General features: G+C 37.2%; 2 protein-coding genes across 6 annotated transcripts in view; one reads left to right on the top strand and one right to left on the bottom strand.

Moving 5' to 3' along the window:
- GPATCH11 (G-patch domain containing 11) lies at positions 1–10,320 on the bottom strand. Of its 2 annotated transcripts, none has more exons than XM_045549399.1 (10): positions 10,196–10,320; positions 8,427–8,568; positions 6,514–6,585; positions 5,395–5,621; positions 4,226–4,267; positions 3,472–3,592; positions 3,251–3,341; positions 2,358–2,474; positions 1,096–1,177; positions 1–410 (listed from the first exon to the last, which is right to left on the bottom strand). In XM_045549399.1, the coding sequence occupies exons 3-10, from the start codon at positions 6,558–6,560 to the stop codon at positions 355–357; spliced, it is 783 nt and encodes a 260-aa protein (XP_045405355.1). In that variant the 5' UTR covers positions 6,561–6,585; positions 8,427–8,568; positions 10,196–10,320; the 3' UTR covers positions 1–354. The 2 variants fall into 2 exon arrangements, with proteins under 2 accessions (XP_045405355.1, XP_045405354.1); XM_045549398.1 differs by having other exon boundaries at positions 8,427–8,550.
- A 72-nt stretch (positions 10,321–10,392) lies between these two features.
- The window catches only part of HEATR5B (HEAT repeat containing 5B), a 90,178-nt gene continuing 77,849 nt past the window's right edge, over positions 10,393–22,721 (top strand). For 3 of the 4 annotated variants that reach the window (XM_045549396.1, XM_045549395.1, XM_045549397.1), the window contains exons 1-5: positions 10,453–10,493; positions 11,340–11,487; positions 14,076–14,287; positions 16,938–17,046; positions 18,339–18,488. In XM_045549396.1, the coding sequence (XP_045405352.1) occupies positions 11,362–11,487; positions 14,076–14,287; positions 16,938–17,046; positions 18,339–18,488 (597 nt within the window). In that variant the 5' untranslated portion in view covers positions 10,453–10,493; positions 11,340–11,361. Of the gene's footprint in view, positions 10,494–11,339; positions 11,488–14,075; positions 14,288–16,937; positions 17,047–18,338; positions 18,489–22,721 lie in introns of all 4 variants that reach the window. The other variant, XM_045549394.1, reaches the window with a different exon arrangement.

The raw sequence follows: 22,721 nt of genomic DNA, 5'->3' as shown, positions 1-22,721 counted from the left end.
CCTCTGACTCCCATGTCTTATTTCTCACTTTGTTCCACAGTGAAGAGCAGAATAAGAGAGTTACTTGTTGGTGTTCTTAAACCTCACAAGCATCACAATACAACTCTGAATTGTAATTGTACATGTCTATGACACTTGTGTTCTCAAATAGCATTGCATTATTTTTTTTCAAGTCAGTGAGTGATTATTTTCTAAAGTACAAAGTATGGACTTCTAAAGTACACAAAGAACAAAACGTTATGTAAAAGCCCTCTTTCTTTACTGGCATAAACAATTTGGGATTTCTAACTCCTGAATTGTCTACCTCTAGAAAACAATGACATTTTACAAGTGTCCACTTTAATGGGAATAATCTTAGTCATGATCTGCAGAAGTTGGTCCTGGGCAATTTGAAGATAAGTCTTCTTTATCTGTAATTTATGTGAGGAAAATAAAAAATTAATACAACTCTTAGAGTAAACTATTCTAGAAAATAATTTCAATATGACATTTATTTTTGATCTGCTGTGTTTGCTACTTTACTAAACAAACCAGGAAAAGATAAAAACAACAATAACCAAAAATTCTTCACTCTCACATACAAAGTTCTTAAAATACAAGTTAGAAAAGGCAGCTTGGACAAATGCATTAGGAGTGGAAGCACCTAGCTCTATAAGTCATTTGGCAAATTTTAAACCATTTCTTTCATTACAATGAAAAAAAATGGAGTGGATTTCAACATATCTAATTTTTATGGTTTAGGGACAATATTCTACCTAACTACATAAAAATTCATTCTAAAAGTTTAATATAAACATCTTTCAAATATCTGTAGCCCGAGAAAGAATCTTTAAAAATAAAGTATGAAAAAGTTCATCATCTTCAGGTTAGTTTAAAATTATTTCTTTTGAAATAAAACACTGAATAATTCCCTTCTGCATATTGTTTCTGAAAAGTTACATGTAATTTTAATAAAGCCTTAATTATTTCTATATCCACTATTTTTTGAAGACAAATGGAATAAAAAACTTTCATTGTCTATTAGAAATGTGACTTTTACTAAAAACCAGAGCACTTGTATTCAATATTTTTAAAAAGTATAAAGCATTTTCTTACCTTCATAGGCTGTTCCACACCAAATACAATATAGATGTTCTTGTCTTAAATAACTAGTCAATATTTGTAATTTTTCCAGTACCTAGATAGAGAACACAAGCATATTGTTAGTTCACATTGAATAGAACCTTAGTTTTTTGGTTCTTAGATCATGCTGAATTAGCCCAAGGCTGTAAATCTTCTCTTATATTCTCAGACAGTTATTAAGGTGTCACGGGCAGAAGTATTAATAACATATTCGAATATGTTTCAATTTATTAGCCACCCTGAGATTGTCACAAGTCTGTCAGATACAATAGGGACTACGTGTTAACATTCAGAAAACAGTTTTGGCTGGCTTTATTATAATCAGCATCCTTTAAAGACCCTTTCTACTTTCAAGGCATCTATTCCCCTCAGATAAGGTGAAGATGGACACTGCCACCTTTTGCCATGCAAGTTCTCATTAATGGACTCCCAGTCAATGGAACACAGGCTTTCCAAATAGTGAATATTTTCTACAAGATTCTCATACTCAAGTAACCATAAGAATGTATCTTCCTTTCATGAATAATCTCTACTTCCTTTTGATCGTACTTTTTGTTTTGTTTTGTTTTGTTTATGGGTGGGGGAAAGAAGTACACATTTAGAATCATTTCCAGAAGTTTAACAGGAAACAAAGTATAAATTCAACACTTAGGTGCACATATGGAAGTAACATTCATGTCGGGAAGGTAGGTGGGAGAATGGGATGCGTGAATTCACATCAATGGGTGCGGTGTACATTGTCTAGGGGATGGGCACACTTGTAGCTCTGACTCGGGTGGTGCAAAGGCAATATATGTAACCAAAGTGTTTGTACCCCCATAATAGTCTGAAAAAAAATAAAATAAAATATGGATATTAAAAAAAATTTAAATAATTTACATTTGCAGCTAATCTATCATCCCAACTAAAGCTGAGGTGAGAGGGCAAATGGAAGCTAAAGGGAAAATTACATGCAAGTTTTGAATTAGGATTAATAAAATAATCCTGTAATGCAGCTGTTCTCAACCATGGGCTATTTTTCCCCTCAGGGGACACTTAGCAATGTCTGGAAACATTTTTCGTTGTCATAAAGAGAGGTGCAACTGGCATCTGGTGGGCAGAGGCCAGGGATGATGCTAAACATCTTACCATGCAGAGGACAGCCCCTCACAACAAAGGATTACCCTGGCTCGACGTGTTAATAGTGCCAAGGCCGAGACACCTTGCTACAAAGGAGAAATGGTGCCAAAACATACACTTAAATCTTCACTCTTATATTCATCTTCATCCTGTTCTTTTTCTTCCTCTTCCTCTTCTTCAGCCTCCTCTTCAAGCCTCAACCAGTACCATGCCTCCCTGGGAACCTGAATATTCTGAAAATACATAATTATTCTCAATCAAACATAGCTAAACATAAGATTCACAGCATGTTTGTGTCAACATGAATTCATTCTTTCAATAAATATTTACGGTGTGCTGCTTCAAGAGTAAAAGAACTGTGCCCATGAACTATGTGGATGCAAAATTCAATTACAATACTGTCTCCAAATTGCTGCTGACAGTCTGACAGGAAAAATATGTATGAAATAATAAATACATGCTAGGAAATCGTAAGTGTCATGAAATATATCCAAAACAAAGTGTTATGTAAATACAGAAAAGTGAGAGATTGCTTCCAGCATTCTATTTATATGAGGAAAATTGTACAAACATTTTTGAGACTTCAAATGAAATTATTTTATTTTTATGGTACTTGAACATCCAAGATAAAGGTAAAGATAGAATTTTTTTTAAACCATTCAAATCTGAAATAGATAGCATTCCACTTGATCTTACTAGTTAGACACATACAAGATACTGAATATGAACTGAAAATAGGCTATTCTGGTTAATCAAATATTATGAAGAACAGAATTTCTGCATATACTTATTGGATAATTCACACACAACTTAGCTTCTTGCAGTAAATAAGCTATTAATGTATCAGTTATCACAGGTTAGTAATGCACATTAAATGAAAGCTTTAATGGGTGGAAGGCTAGACAAAGCAGGCTTGGAGTTTTTTTTTGTTTTTTTAAATAAAAATACACGGCAAATCATACTGGGTACCAAAACACTTTGCTAAATGGAAAGCAGGTAAAAGGCTTACTTTTTGGGCATCCAATTGTTGACAGGCTCGCTGGCTTCTTCTAAGGTCGCCTTCTAGCTTCATTTCATCTTGCTTAGTTTTAAGTCGCATTCTAATTGAAAGAATAAATTGTACACTAAAGGTCTATATTCTCTTGAATCATTTTCTATGCCCAAGTACTAGAGAACATACAACAATAAACAGGAGATGAAACCCAAAACAGCTCCAATATACAGTCTTACCGAAACTGTTCTGCAGCTGTTTCTTCAGCTTGATTTTTCATGCGAATCTTTCTTCTGTAACTTTCTAATTTTTCCTCTGCTTTCCGTTTCAATAATGCCTCATGACCAATGCCACTTTTCCCTGTTCAAATAGAAAATTCTGATGAGAAACTTACTGACTTGGTATTTTAAAACACAACAATTTAAATATTTACAAATTAATGCAATTCTCATTTGTGTATAATTACTCACAAATCATTTGACTGGAATAACAGGAGAAAACACTAGGTTTGCTTTTTCAAAAGCCCAAACACATGATCTGATTTTTAAAAAGATCATTAGTCTCATCTTATGGTAATACTATACAAATTTTTTTCTAAAATCAGGAAAACAGCATGAACTGTCATACTTTTATTTAAATATGATAAATATTAATAATATATATTTTTTCTCTTGAATTTATCTAAAGTATTAAGCAAAACATTTAATGGGTAAGTCTGTCTCAGAACACTTCTTCAATGGACAAAAACAGTATTGTGCTTTCAGTGGTGACAATGATGTTTTTCTCCATATTTTTATGATTTGAATTATATTTCATACTCAATAAAACTTACTTTTATTTCTAGTTTAAAATGTTAGAAGTTTAATAAAATTTTACTGAAGGCTTCCTATGATAAGAACAATACCGTCATAAAAAAGTATTGAATAAATACACACGGTAGATCTAATTGTAAAGTTAGTATTACTGGTAAATATACTCAAAAAAATTACATACCTGTTTTGACATTGAGAGGAATCGGTTCAACAATACCATCTCCTAAAAAGAGAATAAAACACAAACGACTTTAGAAATTCTTTGTCACCTATTGTTACCTCATATGCAATAACAAATCTGCCATAAGATTTTGAAGCAACTGCTATTTTTTAATATCAAAACAGTTCTGGTGAAGACAAAACAAAACAAAAAAACAACAAAAAAAGAAATTCTTCCTCCAAGTACAGGCCAGTATAGCATGCAACTTTATAATACTCTATACATATCCCCACAAGTTTCACTGATACTCAAAACTGAAATCTGAACATCAATACTCTACATATTGTCAATTACCTCCCTTGTCTTCAAATACCTAGTCATCACACAGGCTGATTCACAACCTCCTATGCCACCTGAAGGTAGTGTTTTAAAAAGTGACAACACTAGCTAGGTGTAGTGGTGTATGCCTGTATTCCCAGCTACTTGGGAGGCTGAGGCGAGAGGATCCTTTGAACTTGGGAGCTCGAATCTAGCCTGAGCAAAATAGTGAGACCCTGTTTCCAATAAAGAAAAAAAGAAAGAAGTGACAACACTGATAATATAGGCCCAAGACGATGGCAGCCTTAAGAGAAAGCAAAGCAATTATTAATACAATAAAGGAGAGAAAAGAAAAAGAGTTTACAGAAGCTACTATAAATATATAGCCTCTCTCTAGATATACACTCTTTATATCTTAATAAACAGTTTCACTTTCAAAAAAGGGAGGTAAGAATTGAGAATCTCCAACTGGATGGTCACTCAGACAGTTGCCATAGGTACAGAGCAAGCAGGGCAGAGTCCTGCCATCATCCTCAATGCTGTTTCACTGTCTTTGGACATTGCACTTCTTAGGCCATCATTTGTCACCATTCTTTGCTGCTGCCATTGTAAGCCATATCCATCCCTGTTGTTAGTGCCTGTATAGCTAAGATGGGCTGATAAACAGCTCTTGATGGTGACTGTGGGGTCTAAAATGGTTGTGAGTATATGAATGTTTCCTATAAGGCTTGGTAGCACTTAAGAGACTAAAAAGCTTACGTTGTTTTAATTTCTGTGTAGATGGATAAAAATTAAAGCATCAGCTTTCGTCCTCATCAATAAATCACAATTGAGTGGTTAAGAACACCTGTCTATTTCTGAATGTGACTTACCACTTTTGCCAAGAGCCTGACCACTTTTATATCCCATCTTTTGGAGCAGAGCAAACCCTTTGTTTTCACAGCCTAGTGCATTCTTCAAGCCAATGTCACGTCTTTCTTTTTCTTCTTCTTTTAAACTCTTCTGCCTATTTTTCAAATTTGCTTCCTGTTGCTTTTCTTCTTTTCGACGAGCTTCTCGGATTTGCCTTAGCATTGGTAATCCTGGTCTGACATCTTCTCTGAACAATAAGGGAAAAAGTTATTTTAGATGAGTACATGAAGTTTTCTCATAACTTTGCCAATACTCTCTTGACCCTAGTTAATATTTCAGGACTCCTTCTATGATCATCTTTGTCATCACTGATGTTACAGCATGATCAGTGACCTCCAAGCAGGGCTGTTTTAGTAGGAATGATGAAGGCTGGTGCCAGGTTGTAGGAAACTCAAGAAGTATAGAACTGAAGAAATTAGTAAGTTTAGAGTAATTTTTCTAGGAGGTTGGCAACAATAAAGAACAAAAGTGAATAGCAGGTAGAAGAGACAATAAGACGAAATAAAAGAAAAGGAGTAAATTTCCTTGGAAGAGGGCAATAAAAAGGATCAAGGGCAGAAGTAAAATGGTTAGCATTAAAAGGAGGAACAGGCCCAGCATGGTCAGTTGCTCATGCCTGTAATCCCAGCACTCTGGGAGGCAGAGGCAGGAGGATCACTTCATGTCAGGAGTTCGACACCAGCCTGAGCAAGAGTGAGACCCAGTCTCTACTAAAAATAGAAAAAGCTAGCCAGACGACTAAAAATAGAAAAAATTAGCTGGGTGTGGTGGTATATGCCTGCAGTTCCAGCTACTTGAGAGGCTGAGGCAGGAGGATCGCTTGAGCCCAGGAGTTTGAGGTTGCTGTGAGCTAGGCTGATGGCACGGCACGCTAGCCGGGGCAACAGAGAGAGATTCTCTGTCTCAAGAAAAAAAAAAAAAAAGGAAGAAGCAGCTCTTAGTATCTTTGTATGGAGACATAGGAGGTATTTCCATAAAGCAAAACTAACTTTCCAACTTCACATTTAAAATCAATATCATTGCTTAACAATCTACATGTTTTATATATATCATTATGTTAGGTGTGCACATTTACTTACTGGATGTTAATGAAGGAATCAGACATATAGTCCTCTTCTTCTGCCATGTTCAACTTAATATTGCAATAGTATCTATAACCAAATATGATAAAGTAAGAATTCACATATATATATATGTATATATATATTTTAGTCTATCAAAATGGAAATAAACCTCTATGTGCCCCCAGCCATGCGTTTTCTCTAGAGTTCTACTACCTATTAGACTGCTCTTTGGACATCTTTATCTGTGGAGCTCTCAAACTCAACTTGAATCCAAACAACTCATTCCCATTCCCCCCAAGCCTTCTGCATTCCTCTTATTTCCACATGAACATCATCACTGTCTTCCTGTTCTGACCTCTTATACATCTCTGTCAATTCTTCCTCCATAGTATTCCTCACAGACATTTTTTCTACAGTTGTGACCACTGCTTTAGTTCAGGCACCTTTTTCTCACCTAAACTATTACAATAGTTTCCTAATTGGTCTCGTTGCATTTGGCCTCTCCTCTTCCAACCCATCCTTAGCCCCTCCTCCACAGTTTTTATTATTATTACTTTTTAAATATAAGTCAAGTTAGGTTACTCCCCTGTTTCAAACCCTTCAGTAAACTTGACCCTATAGGCAGTGGAGGACCAGTCACTCTAGCAAAGTATGAGATGTCATCCTTCATAATCTGACTTGACTCTCCTTTAGGATTCACTATTCAAGCCACATGGGCTTCTCACTGCCCTCTGAATATACCACAGGCATTCCCTTCCTCCTAGGCCAAGGCTACCCTTCTTCACAAAAACCTGTACTGACCAGCCCACGCCTCTCTCCCACAGCAGTTTATGTTCAAGCTGCTCATTTGGAACTTGACATAGTTAACACCTCACTTACATGGAAATATTTTGGGGGATAATTTCCATCCAACATAGTTAAAGTCATGTAACTATTATCCCTTACAGGATTAAAATAATTATCTAGAAAAGTGCTTCTTAAACTTTATCATGTATATGAACTGTCCTGCTATCTTAAAATGCAGAATCTGACTCTGGGGCTGGAACCTGAGGTTCTGCACTCTAACAGGTTCCCAGGCAATGTTGCTAGTCCAGTTGCTAGAGACAAAAGTGTATACACATATGTTGTTTAATCCTGCCCATCATTCTTTCCTTTGGGAACCCAGCCCTCTGCCCTCCATGTGGTTCTAGTGGAGAGTGGCAATATCAGTACCCTTTATTCCCCGGACACAAAGACAGACAATTATAGCATGCTATGTCCTAGCAACAGGGGAGGGATGACCCAAACAGGGAAAATAAGCATCTCTTTCCTTATATGATATGAATAAATGGATTGTAGGGAAAAGAAACTCTTATCAGTGGGGTTTCTGAAGTAGGGATATCTGAAGCTGGCCTGTGGATGGCCATCTTCTGGGCCATATGAAGAGAACCCGTCTGAAGAATGAAGCCAGATAGAGAAAATGGAGAAAGACAGGCCTAAAAGTAAGAAGTCACCAATTATAGTTTGCAAGGTCCTGATTTTTTTGATGCCGTGATCTAGCATTCTTTCCAGCAAAATGCATCAATACATCTCTACATTATTTAAGCCTGCTTGAGTAGGGGTCCTGTCAACTGCAACTAAGAAGCTGGACAATTACATCGGATGAAAAAGGATTACAGTATACTAGTTTTCAATATTTTTAGTATATATCTTCTCAACTAGGCTATAAAGCACAAAGATGAGTTTATACTCTCTCTACTTACCACTGCATCCCAAACATCATAAATTATTAATAAATGTTTAGCTACAATGAGGACAAGAAGAGTCTTTAATATTTGTGATTTTGTAATAGTAGAATGCTTTTTTCTTATGTCAACATGTCACTTTTAAATACTTTTTAACAAATATACCATAAACACAGAAAATACATAAAACAAATATATACTTACTTAATTACTGTGAAGCAAATGCTCTTGTAACCTTGTGGTACCCTCCAAGATGGCCCCCAATGATTCTTGCCTCTTGGTTTGCAATATCCTAGTGCAGTCTCCTACCACAGTGAACAGGATTGGCCTGTATAACCAATAAGATCTGCAATGATGGAGTTGACTTTTTGGTTATAATAAACACTGCAGCTCTTAGATCACTTTAACTCTGAAGTTAGTAGATGACTCGCTGGCAGGAAGTCAGCTGTCACATAACGAAGACACTCATGAAGCTCTATGGAGAAATCCACAGTGGAGGAACTGAGGCCTCCTGTCAACAGCCAGCACAAACTTGTAAGCCACATAAGTGAGCCACCTTGGAAATGGCTCCTCTTCCCCAGTCAAGCCTTCAAATGACTCAGCCTGTCTGGCATCTTCACTACAACTTCTTAAAAGTCCAAGCTAAGTTAAACTAAGCTGCTAACAAATTCCTGATCCACAGAAACTGTGAGATACTAAATGATTAGTTATCTTAAGCTGCTAAATTTTGCAACAGTTTGTTATACAGCAAAACATAATACAAACCATCACCCACATCAGGAGATAGAACCTTTTCAGCTACCTGGGATGGGAACCTTCTCTGTCCCCTACCCAATCACACCCCTCCTTTGGTTCTAGGAATAGTCACTATTCTGTCTTTAATGGCAATTACTTCCTTCCTTTTCTTTACAGTTTCATTATCCATGTGTGAATCCTTAAACCTTATAGTTTAGTTTATCTATTTTTAATTATAATAAATTAAAAATGTGTATGATTATATACAGCGTTTGTGGTAATTCACTGACTGTCTCTAAACCTCAGATTCTTCATTTGTAATAATAGGTTTTTTTACACACAATGGTTTAGCACTTACCCAGTATATCATATAGTTTTATCACTTAATTATTGTTAACAACTCTATGAGGTAGGAATAGCTAGCTCCGCTTTTCAATTGGAGAAATTAAGGCCCAGTCTGGCTAAATGACTTGCTCAAAATAACAAAGAATTCAGGTCTTAGCAGTCTTCCTACTGCAAATAGAATTAGCTTATTTTTAATTATTTTATTATTTTAAGCTATATTTAGCTCTAAAGTGCTGGGCAGATCTGAATAGAGTTACAGTTATTTTTAAAGCACCCTTTCTATTGGTACAATATACTTTAGCATCATCAACTCCCATCAAATATAAGCATAAACTTTACAAGGTGATATCCTGGTAAAGACGACAGTGGCCTCGACCGGAGTGATAGCAATGGAAGGGGTCGGATTTGGGGTATGTTTGAAGGTAGAGCTTACAAGATTTGCTGGTGGATTTTAGGTGGTGTGTGAAGAACGATGTCAAGATTACGCCAAGCTTTTGGCCTAAATACATGGAAGAATGGCGTTAACATTTTTGGAGAGTGGGAAGACTGCAGGAGTAGGTTTCTTTCTTTCTTTCTTTCTTTTTTTCTTTAGCGGTGGGGAAGTGGCAACAGGAGTGCTGTTTCAGACATATTGAGAGTCCCATTACGTACACAAGTGGAGAGACGGACTACGCAGCTGGATATACAGTAGAAAGGTGACAAGAAACGCCTCCCTCCCAAATACTTCCCTCAGGAACCGCGGACCCCTTCCCTCCCGCGTTCTTCCCAGCTGCAGGCGTCCCACAGACGCGACCACCCACGGATGGGAAGGAGACTGACGGTGCGCTGGGCAATCACAGACAGCCAACGCACACTGCCTTTTACCATCCTGCCCATCGCCCCCAGATCCTTACCTGGTAGCTGCACTCGCTTCAGGTTCAGTTCTGGAGAACGCGCATGGCGTGTGCTCCACTGGCGCACGCAGGGTGCCGGGGCCTCGGCTCAGACCGAGTACCCGAGCGCAGACTCAACTGGAAACTTGCAGCAGGTGGGGCTAGGAGGACGTGGTGAGTGCGCTTGCCCAGGACCAGTTTTCCGCGCACGCGCTCTCCCCTCGCTTCCTTTTGGCCCGAGTGCGGGAGGCGGGGCATCCGGGTCCCTTGGTGGCTGCTTCTGTCTCTGGAGCTCAGCTGATCGGCCCCAGACAGGGAGGTGAGGTCGCGGGACCGTGCACATTGACGCGCATACAAACCCCTTTTCCCCAGTACATTTGCAGAGGGGTGGGGAGGAAATTCGAGTTCGTAATGAACATTTTCCCTTTTCTGGCTCCGTGCTTGGTTCGGAGCCGCATCCCCGTGCGGTTGACAGCCTGAGGAACCCTGCGGAGGCCTGCGGCGGCCTCTTGCATCCCTCCCACCCTCCGCTCCCCTCGGCCTGGCACTGCGCTGCGGTCCTCGGAGTAGCCGGGTGAATTCAGACCCCGAGCGCGCGAGGCCTCTGTCGCCTGCATTGCTGGACCACCTGGTGCTGTCACTGACGCTGCGGCCGCGGGGACCTGGCCACTCCGACCCATGCCTACAGGAAGAGTCTTGGAAACCTGCAGTTTGGGGTCTTTATGCTGGGAGGTTTTGACCTCCTCCTGGGCTAGGTGCAGCGGGGGAGGGTTAAAGGTGCTATATACCGAGCGGCGGACGAGAAAAAAAGGAAGATGGATTGTCAGGCCCAGCTGTTGTGTTTGATCTTGGTGCTTCAGTTTTTTCTCATTTATAGAACAAGTTCATGACGGATGTGTTGCTAGGCATATTTCTTCTGGAAGAATGCCCTTTTTGCAATATTCAGTTTGCCTTTCATCCCATTATTCATTCTTCCTCACCAAGCACAGTTGTTTTTGTACCTTTGTCCTTTAAAAGTAGTTACTCAGGTTTGGCCTTGTTATATTCCCCACCCCCCCCCAAATGAAATGGGAAGTAAAGTCATACTTTTCATTTCTTTAATGTTAAAACATTAAGTTTTAACATTAAAAAATCCTTACAAAATCCTTTTTACTCTTGTTTTAAGGTGGGAATTTAAAACTTCAGTAATGGAGTTAGCCCACAGTTTATTGCTAAATGAAGAAGCTTTGGCTCAAATCACCGAAGCAAAGAGACCAGTTTTTATCTTTGAATGGTTGCGATTTCTTGATAAAGTCTTGGTTGCTGCTAACAAGGTATGGTATTGCTTTTTTTCCTAACTGGATTAACATAAAAAGATTATGTGTTCATGATTTGTAAGAAAACACACATGTTTTGGAAAGGTTGTGAGTCACTTATGGAATTTGAGAATATTACACTGATGGGTATTTCTAGTCTATTTTTTTCTGTTCATTGGTAAAGCCCAAACCTCATTTAAATCCAGCTTATTGCCTACTGCATGTCTCTACCTGGGCAACTCAGTGTGACTGGAGAAAAACATGACTACACGGCTGGTGTGACATTAAATTCATCATCATCACCAAGTATGAGTGATCTCTCAGTCTACCTAACAATCTTACGTTTTCACTTATCTCTTTGAGGAGTGAATAATAGGCTTTTATTTTTTTCTTTCTGTTTCCTTCCTGTATAGCCTCTTTGTTTCAATTTGCCTTTTATTGTCTGGGTATTTGTTTTCTGCCTTTAAAATTAGATACTTTGCTCGAAGGTCTGATGATCTTTGGCTATCTGATCAAATTTAATAGTGAGTAGTAAAGAGTTTTCTGGGCAGGGCCAGTTTTGTTAACTGGACTTCACTGTAGGCTGGTTTGGTTCCTCACCTTAGTATCTTAGGTTTCTCCAGGCTAATCATTTCCCAGAAGAGAATTTTCTACTCTAGTGTCTGAAGGGTTTATGGCTAGCTGCCTAGGTTCTAGGAATTGGGTGAGAAGATTAGGGACTTCAGTAGTCAGTATGTGAACTTTGACTTAATCCTTCTGTTTTCAGTGCAGTTCCCCAGCCCACAGCTATGCCAGTGGTCCTCTAGTCCAGAGATGCGATATTTTACTCTTTTCCAAGAATAAGAGTCCTGTATTCTGGAATGGAGGAGTCTTATAGCTTCTTAAACAGACTCTCAACCATGCCCCCATTTTTAGGGACAACTTTACTCCCACCTCCAGAAGCACCTAGGACCTGAAAAAACCATGATCTCTTTGCGGTCTTGTGTTATAAGTTGGGTCTCTTTTCAGCTTTCCTTATTGGGAATACTTTGCACAGGTTACATGAAGTTCTTCCTGTTTATGGTTTCCCAGGACACCATTTGCTTTTAGTTCCTCTGTTTCACTTGCTTCTCCTCATTCCCTTTTGTTGGCTCTTCCTCAGTCTAGGGCATTTTTTTTCCTATCCTTACTGCTTTAATGATATCGTCTAATCTTATGATTTTTACTACCATCTATAAGATAATGACTCCCAGATATCCAGCTGTTTACTCCATGTCTTTGTTGTCTAAGTGGCATCTCTGAGTTAACATAGCCAAACCAAATTCTTGATTTCCCCTCCCAAACCTGCCCCTCCCCCCATGTTCTGCATCTCAGGAAATGACCTTTTCATCCTTCTAGTTGCTCAGGCCAAAAACCTTAGAGTCATTCTTGACTTCTCTGTTTTTTTCAAACTTCACATCATAGTCATCAGCAAATCCTGTGGTTTCATCCACAAATATTTCCAGAATTTATTTCTTATCATCTCCATGGTTACCACCATAATCTCTCATCTGGATTACTGTAACTGCTCCCTGTTTGCTCATGATACTTCCATCCATGTATCTTACAGAGTATTCTCAGCTCAGCAGTCAGAGTGAGCCTGTCAAAACATTTAGATCATGACCCTCCTCCGCTTCGAACTTGCTCAGAATAAAATACAAATTTCTTACAATGATATATAAGACCCTGCACGATCTGATCCCTTTTACCCGCTGACTGCATCTCCTGCTACTTTCTCTCTCTTACTCTGCTCTGGCCAAACTGACCTTCTTGGCTATCCTCAAGGATGCCAAGCATGCTCCAGGCTCAGGACCTTTGCACTTCTTGCTCCCTCTGCCTAGAATGTTTTTCCCCCAGTCATCTGCATAGCTCCACCCTTCACTTTTCAGAGAGGCCTTTTCTAACTAATCTATATAAAACAGGAAGCACTCATACTGTTCATTTGTTTGTTTGGTAAACTCTATTCCTCCCCACTAGAATGTAAACTTCATGAGGGCGGGGACTTTGTTTTGTTCACTGTTGCACCCCAGGGCCTAGAATAGTGCATGACATACTGTAAGGGCACAATAAGTATTTCTTGAATGAATAAATGGATTCTAGGTATTGATTATAGGTAGACATATGTATTTTTTTCTGTTTCCTAGGGCTCTTCAGTTTCTTTTGGTTTCCTTCACTGACCTTCACTGTAACTTTATGAACTACTGAGTTTGTGTTTACATGGGAAACCTATTTGGATTCTAAGATATCAGTTGTCCATACACCCAATATTTTGCATCCTTTGACTGTTGGTTTATTTCTTAGTAAGTTGGCCTGGAAACTTTTTGGATCAAAAGTATTCATTTTTAGTGGAAGCTAACTTGTTAGCATTGGAGAGGAATGAAGGAGAAAATTTAATCTAGGAAAGAGTGGTTCATTTCTTACTGAACTTTTCCTTATCATGAAAATGTTCATTTATGGTTTTATGCTTAAGGTAATATAGATTTTAATTATTAGTGCACCTTAAATGTTAAGTATTTTTTTATTAAAATGTGGCAAAAGAATATACATAAGAAAAAAATGATGTTCTCGCTTTAATTTTTTTGTAACAGACTGATGTAAAGGAAAAACAGAAAAAACTTGTTGAACAATTAACTGGATTAATAAGTAGTTCACCTGGACCACCTACCCGAAAATTGTTAGCTAAAAATCTTGCAGCCCTTTATAGCATTGGAGACACTTTTACAGTTTTTCAAACACTTGATAAATGTAATGACATTATCAGAAATAAAGATGACACTGCAGCCTACTTACCAACAAAATTGTAAGTACTTACTTTGACAGAGATCCTTGAAGTTTTATTTGTTCTTTCAGGGAAACTTAGTAAAGGACTACTGACCATAAAGACCCCCAGGTGGATGGAACCTGAGGCGTTCTGGTGACAATAAAAGCTCTAAGTAGATCTGGGAGTAGATCTGGAAAAAGGAGTACTTCCACATATCTATTGTCACTGGGACTTCCAGCACGCTACAAAGAATTGGTATGGTGTCAGCAATTTGCACAGGGGTCTTTTGGTAAATTTGGATGGAGATAATAGTCTTGTCTGAGACAGAAAAGTAAAGAGTTTCTAGGTGATGTGATTAAAGCAGGAATAGGCAAAATATAGCCTATTCCTAGGCCAGATCCAGCCTACTGCCTGTTTTGTAAGTAAAGTTATATTGGAATACAGACATGCCTGTTCATTTAGGTGGTAGGTGCTTTCACACTATAATGGCAGAGTTCAGCAGTTGTGAAAAAGACCATTTTGCCTGCAGGTTTGCTGACCCCTAGATTAAGGACTTAACCCAACTCCTAGCCCATACTTGTGGTTTGGGTCAAGGGCAGACTTTTTGGAGCAAGTGTTAAGGATAATGGCCATAGGAATGCATCCTATGAATGAATCAAATAAGAAAATCAACAGTTACAGTACAATGAAGAGTGCTATGGGAGGGAAAATAACACCTTAAAAAGCTTGGTTATGGTGTAAGGGGAAAGCATTATCAAGGAAGGCATCTCAGAGAAGCATCAGCTAAAGAAGACCAACCATCAAAGAAGGATATGTGGAAATTAGGTAAGGGGTTAAGATGGGAGGAGCAAAGATGGAATATGATAGACTAAGGGTCAACAGATTTTCTGGAAAGGCGAGATATTAAGTATTTTTGGCTTTGTGGACTATGCTTCTCTGTAGCAACTACTCATCTCTGTCATAGACATTCTGTAAATGAATGAGTATGGCTGTGTTCCAGTAAAACTTTACAAAAACAGGTGGCAGGCTGGATAATGGGCCAGATATGGCCACTGGCTGTAGTTTGCGAGTCTGTTTTCTAGGTAAAGGAAACTTCTAATTGGAAACAAAAGTGGCTTATTTATACTTTACTTATTTGCTTTTCAGAAGATACAAAATAGAAGAGGGAGGAACCAGTTGTGAGGGGAAGATAATGAGTTCAATTTTAGGCGTGTTGATTCTGAAGTGGGAATATCTGAGTGACAATGTATAGTAGGTGGTTGGAAATCCTGGTTTGGATTTCAAAGATCTGAGTTGGGAATGCAGTTTTGGTGAGTAGGGAATGGAGATTTGGGAGTAGGCTGAACCCTTTAGTATAAATAAAATTAGCTAGGAAGAGTATATTATTTGAGAAGAGAAGACGGCCAAGGATACCACTCTAGAACACCAACATTCAGGGACAAGGGCAAGTGTAACAGCTTGCAGAGAAAATAGAGAAATTATTCTGAACTTGGATGCTGATTACATTGTGATTAGATTTTTGTGTTGTCTGGGGTAGATACAGACCTCAGAAGTTTTAGAGGAAATTAGAGAGTACTAGGGCTTTCTAGTTTATTTTGGAGTTTTAAGCTACGTTAATACTTTGATGATTTAGTTCACCACCACTTAGCAAATACATAATTTTATAGTTCTGGTTAAATAGAATTTATTACATATTATTCATATGTATTTCAGATGGATTCATGGGTTCTGTTTAAGACTTTCCTAATATATTCTGGCTTGTGACCTCAGCCATTTTAAAATTTATTATCAGCCTATGGAGTATTGAAAAAAACATGAGATTTGTAGTCAAGGAGGTGAAGGTTGATTCCCTGATTCTACTATTTGTTATGTGTATGATTGTAAACTAAATTTATTTAACCTCTCTCATCTGTAACTTGCTCAGGTCACATAGCTATTAGGTGGCAATTTCTATGATTTAGGCACAGATTCCAGAGCATCTGCTCTTAACCACTTTGTTTTACTCCTGCCTCTAAGCTAAACTCACAGCTATTCACTTACTATTGACACGAGTGATGGTGGGGTCATTTCTTACTCCTAAAGAGATGTGCTGCTATTACCTTCTTCTTCCAAGTGTTCCATTAATGCTATTTAGATTAGATTTTACAGGTGTACAAATAATAGTGTACTATTACTAAATATCTTATATACTTGTATTGTTCATAGGCAGGTGCTGTGAGCAATGCAAATATATAAGATATATTCCTTGTTTATGGAGTTTACATTTCCACTCATAGGATAATATAAAGACATATGAAATGATCACATCACAACACAGTAAATGATATAATTTTGTCAAAATGAGTGGTTAAGTGTTATGTATATAATGAAGGAAGAGAGGGGTTGTTGTGGATTGGCATAATTTTGAAAGTCTTCATAAAAGGAAAGCTTGGGTTTCTTAGCAAAGGATGGGTGTGATTTGTCATGTACATATATATTTATTCCTTTGTATTCCTAACAAGAATACAGTTTGATTAACTATAGTACTTGTTGCAATTATAACGAATAAACAAATTGTTTTTAAATGTTGAAAATTAAATATTATAGTCGAAAGTGTCCTGGTCACATACAAATTGGTTCCTAAAGGTAAGTATAATGAAATTGTATCATTAACCTGAACAATGACCAGTAAAAATACCACTTCTTACAGGGCTGCAGTGGCTTGTGTTGGAGCATTTTATGAAAAAATGGGAAGAATGTTGGGCAGTGCTTTTCCAGAAACAGTAAATAATCTTTTGAAATCTCTGAAAAGTGCAGAGGTAAGTTTTACAACAAATATTATTTGAATGTTTTGCTTGTGATAAGAGTTAGATGTCACTTAAAAATGTATGCTTTTTTCTGTCACTGTGGTACTCACATTGCTTAGTAAAGAGGTAATTTCAAATTATTACTTGCCCCTTATTTTAATGTACATTACCTTATTTTCAGAAAGTAAGGAAAGAATGCTTTTCCTTGACAACAATAAGTTTACCTATTTTTTTTTTTTTAGCCCTATGGTTATTTTTGTATTGACCTTTTATTTTTTGTGTCATAGCTAATGTATTAATTTCCTGTGGTTGCTGTAATAAATTACATGGACAGCTAAAAATATATATGTAGGACTAGTTGGCTTAAAACAATTGAAACTTATTGTCTTACAGTTCTGGAAGCTAGAAGTCCAAAATTAAGTGTCAGCAGGGCCATACTTCTTCTGAAGGCTCTAGGGAAGAATGCTTCCTTTCCTTCTTAGCTTCTAGTGGTTGCTGGAAATCTTTGGTCTTCCCTGGTTTACAGATGTATCTCTCCAATCTCTGCCTCCTTTGTCACATGGCCTTCTCCCTGTGCCTCTGTGTTCTGTGTCTAAATTCTTATTCTCTTTAAGAGTACTAGTCATTGGATTAGGATTGGATACCTCTTCTGGGAACTATGTATTCATTCATTAAACAAGAATTGAGGACATATTATTTGTTAGGCATTAGGCACACAAAGATGAATAAGACATGATCCCTGACCTCAAACAGCTTACAATGTAGTGGAAGAGATCTATGTGTGAATAAGTATTATTAGAAATAAGAATAAGCACTACGAGAGTATAGAAACAAGAGTTTGAGTTAGTCACAAGAGGAAGGTTTGCTATATTTCTGACAAGCTATTTTAAATGTGTTGGATGTTTTCTTCTTCCTCTTTTGGATTGTTTATTTTATTTCTTAACTATTTTTTATTTAATCTTTTACATTCTAAAAGTTTGGACCCTTGAGATATGATATTGAAGCTTTTGAATCTGTCCTCATGTTCTCATTATATTGTACTTCAGTATGTAATAGAAACATTGAAATATGTTTCCTTGTTGTAGTGGAATTTTTCAGAAAGAGATTTAATTGAATAATTATTCTTACCTTTCAGGTACTTTCTAGAATACTTAATTTTATTTTTCTTTTCATTATTTATTGTATATAATTTGGAGGTAAGACTATTAGGCCCAAAGAACTCTTGTGTCTTGGTATATTTTTGTTTAAATATGGAATTTATTTTACAATATAGTTGTAAAGTTTTATTTTATGTCCACATCTAGTCTCAAGGGAGAAGTGAAATCTTAATGAGTCTACAGAAAGTTCTAAATGGACTGGGTGGTGCGGCAGCTTCCTCTCATCGTGATATTTACAAGAATGCCAGGTCTCTCCTGACTGACAGGTCGATGGCTGTTCGATGTGCAGTGGCCAAGGTTAGTACTCGAGCGCTTTATAATGCTGCTCTTTATCATGGCAGTCCTTTATTTTTATCTTTTTTTTTGAGAGTCTGTCTCAAAAACAGAGTGAGACTCTGTTACCTGGGCTAGAGTGCCGTGGTGTCACCCTAGCTCACAGCAACCTCAAACTTCTGGGCTCAAACAATCCTTCTGCCTCAGCCTCCCAAGTAGCTGGGACTACAGGCATGTGCCACCATGCCCGGCTAATTTTTCCTACATATATATTTTTAGCTGTCCATATAATTTCTTTCTATTTTTAGTAGAGACGGGGTCTCGCTCTTGCTCAGGCTGGTCTTGAACTCCTGAGCTCAAACAATCCGCCCACCTCGGCCTCCCAGAGTACTAGGATTATAGGTGTGAGCCACCATGCCCGGCCCGTGGTAGTCATTTAACAGTGATTTTTTTCCTTTAAAATTTTAAATTATAGCACGTTTTTTGTTCCCATGGACTAGTTTCATTTTTTAGAACTATATATATGTGAAATCATGTGGGATATACTTTTGTGTGTATATGTGTTCTGGCTGCTTTCCCTCTATGTTGAGCTTCATCTATGTTGTTACATGTATCAATAGTTCATTTCTTTTTATTTCTGAATAGTGCGTATTATGGATATACCACATTCATTTGTTCCTTTACCTATTATAAACATCTGAGTTGCTTCCAGTTTGCAGTATTTAAAAAAAGCTGCTGTGAATCTCTGTATATGAATTTTTGCATGGACGTATGCTTTTATTTCACTTGGGTAAATATCCAGGAGTGGAATGGCTGAATCATATGGCAAATTTATGTTTAACTTTTTAAGAAACTGCCAAACTGTTTTCCAAAGTACTTGTGCCATTTTACATTTCCACAAGCATTGTATGAGAATTCCAGTTCTTCTACATCCTCACCATTTGTTACTGAAAGTCTCTTTAATTTTAGCCATTCTAATAGATACATCCAGGTATCTATTGTGGCTTTAATTTGAATTTCCCTATGACTGATGAGCATATTTCTAGTTGGTTATTTGCCATCCATGTAGTCTTTGAAGAAAGATGTGTCCAATCTTTTGCCCATTGTTTTATTGGGGAGTATATTTTCTTATTATTGAGTTTTGGAAGTGTTTTATAGGTTCTTTATATACTCCCTTATCAGATATATGATTTGAAAATATTTTTTCCCAACCTTTGGCCTGTCTTTTCATTCTCTAAGTAGCACCATTTCAAGTTTTGAATTTGTCTAAGTCCAGTTTATCAATTTTTCTTATATCGATTGTGCTTTCTCTGTTACACCTAAGACAACTTTTCCTAACTCAAGGTTTCTCCTATGTTTTCTACCAGAAGTTTTGTAGTTTTATACTTAGATACATGATCCATTTTGAGTTAATTTTTGTTTATGGTGCAAGCTATGAACCAAAGTTTTGTTTTTTTTTTATATGCATATCTACCACACCAGCACCACATTAAAAAGCATATCTTTTCTTCACTAAGTTTCCTTTGCATGTTTGAAAATCAGTTGTCCATATACGTGTAGATGTATTTTGGGACTCTGTTTTGTTTTTGTTCCACTGATCTATTTGTCTGTGTTGATACCAACAACACTTTTCTTGAGTATTGTACCTTTATAAGCCTTGAAATCAGGTGGTTTTAGCCCTCTAACTTTGGTCTTTTTCAAAAATTCTAGATCCTTTGCATTTTCATATAAACTTCAGAATTAGCTTATCAGTGTTTACAAAAATATCATGCTGAGTTTTTTTTTTTTTTTTTTTTTTTTTTTTTGAGGCAGAGTCTCATTCTGTCACCCAGCTAGAATGCAGTGGTCTGATCACAGCTCACTGCAACCTCAAACTCCTGGGCTCAAGTGATCCTCCTCCCTCAGCCTCCTGAGTAGCTGGGACTACTGGTGTGCGCCACGAAGCTCAGCTAATTTTTCTATTTTTAGTAGTGACAGGGTCTCGCTATTACTCAGGCTGGTCTCAAACTCCAGAGCTCAAACAATCCTTCTGCCTCGGCCTCCCAGAGTGCTAGGATTATAGATATGAGCATGCTGAGGTTTTGATTCAGGTTGCATTGAATCTAGGGATCAATTTGGAGAGAATTGACATCTTAACAATATTAAGTCTTCCAAGCTAGGAACATGATGTATGTCCCCAATTCTTTAGGTCTTTGATTTCTCTCAGCAAGATTTTGTGGTGTTCACTGTATAGATCTTGCACATCTTTTGTCAGATTTATCCCTAAGTATTTCATATTTACAATGCTATTTTAAATTGTATTTTTTAAAAATTTCAATTTCTGATTGTTCATTATTGACATAGAGACATACAGTTTTTTTTTTTTTTTTTTTTAGAGACAGGGTCTTGCTGTGTTGCTAAGGCTGGAGTGCAGTGGCATGATCATAGTTCATTATAATCTTGAATTCGTGGGCTTAAGTGATGCTTCTGAGTAGCTAGGACTATACAGCACATGCCACCATGCCCAACTAATTTTTAAATTTTTTGTGGAGATGGGGGTCTCACTGTGTTACTTGGGCTGGTCTTGAACTCCTGGCCTCAAGTGATCCTTCCACCTAGACCTCCCAAAGTGCTGGGATTACAGGCATGAGCTACTGTGCCCAGAATTAGAATTGATTTTGGTGCATTGATTTTGTATCCACCAACCCTGCTACACTGACTTATTAGTCCTGTCAGTTTCTTTTGGTGGATTCTATTATATATTCTATGTGGATGGTCATGTTGTCTATGAATAAAGACAGTTTTACCTTTTTTCGATTCTGGATGCCTTTCATTTCTTTTTTTCTTTTCCTTTTTTGCCTTATTGTACTGGCTAGATCCTTCAGTACAATGTTGAATAGAAAACTTGAGAGCAGACATCCTTGTCTAGATCCAGATCTTAAGGGAAAAGTAATCAGTCCTTTGCCAGTAAGTGTAATGTTAACTATAGGTTGTTTTGTAGGTGCCCTTTATCAGTTAAGGAAGTGCCCTTTTGTTTTTGGTTTCCTAAGATGTTTTATCAGGAATGGATGTTGGATTTTGTCAAATGCCTTTTAGTTTAAATTTGTTTTCTTATTTTATTTTTATTGTTGCTATTTTCTGGTTAAATTTTTACTTCAAGATAATTGTAGATTCACATGCAATTATTAGAAATAATGTAGAGAGATATTTATAAACTTTTACCCAGTTTCCCCCAATGATAATATCTTGCAAAAGTATAGCACAATGTAACAACCAGGATGTTGACATTGACATTGACATAATCTGATTTTATTCAGATTTCCCCAGTTTTACCTGTATTCTGTCCAATCCTTTTTCAACATCTATTAAATGATTATTTGATTTTTCTTTTTTTAGTTTGTTAATGTGGTGAATTGCATTGATTAGTTTGAGAATTTTAGTCAATCTTGCATTCCTAGGATGAATCCCACTTGGTCATGGTCATGATGTATTTTCCTTTTCATATATTTTGTATTAGAGTTGCTAAAAGTTTGTGAGTTTTCATGTCTATGTTCATGAGGAATATTGGTGTAGTGTTTTCTCTTGTATCGTTTCAGCATCAGGGTAAAACTGGCTTCATAGAGTGAGTTGGACAGTTTGAGTTGGAAAGTTTTCTTCAATTTTCTGGAAGAGTTTGTACAGAATTGGTATTATTTCTTACCTAAACATTTGGTTGAATTCACCAGTGTAGCCATCTGGACTGAGGATTTTCTTTGGGGGAAGATATTGAATTACAAAAGCATTATTTTTAAAATCGATATTGGGCTATTTAGGTTATCTGTCATTTCTTTAGTGAGTTGTCTATTTCATCTAAGTTGTCAAATTTATTGGCATAAAGTTTTGCATATATTTTCTTAACTCTTTTAAAACATGATGACTCAGGAGTGATTTGACCTCTCTCATTCCTCATTTTGGTAATTTATGCCTTTTCACCTTTTTTTCCTGATCGGTCTGGCTAGAAAAATTTGTCTTCTCGATGGAGCAGCTTTTGGTTGCATTTCTATTGTTTTTCAGTGTTGTAGTTCATTGATGTCCTTTCTTATCTTTATTATTTCCCTTTTCTGCTTAATTTGTGTTGAATTTGCTCATCTAGTTTCTTAACATGGAAGCCGAGATTATTGACTTGAAACCCTTGCTCTTTTCTAATATAGTGATTTAGTATTATATATTTCTAAGTACTGGAAACTCTCTCAAGGCATTAAGCTGGGACAGTTGTAGGGTTCATCTTGTTTGTTTCCC

The sequence above is a fragment of the Lemur catta genome, chromosome 4 (assembly GCF_020740605.2).
Source record: "Lemur catta isolate mLemCat1 chromosome 4, mLemCat1.pri, whole genome shotgun sequence".
Taxonomy (NCBI): Eukaryota; Metazoa; Chordata; class Mammalia; order Primates; family Lemuridae; genus Lemur; species Lemur catta.
Note: the sequence above shows the minus strand (reverse complement) of the source record. Positions and strands in the feature narration are given on the sequence as shown.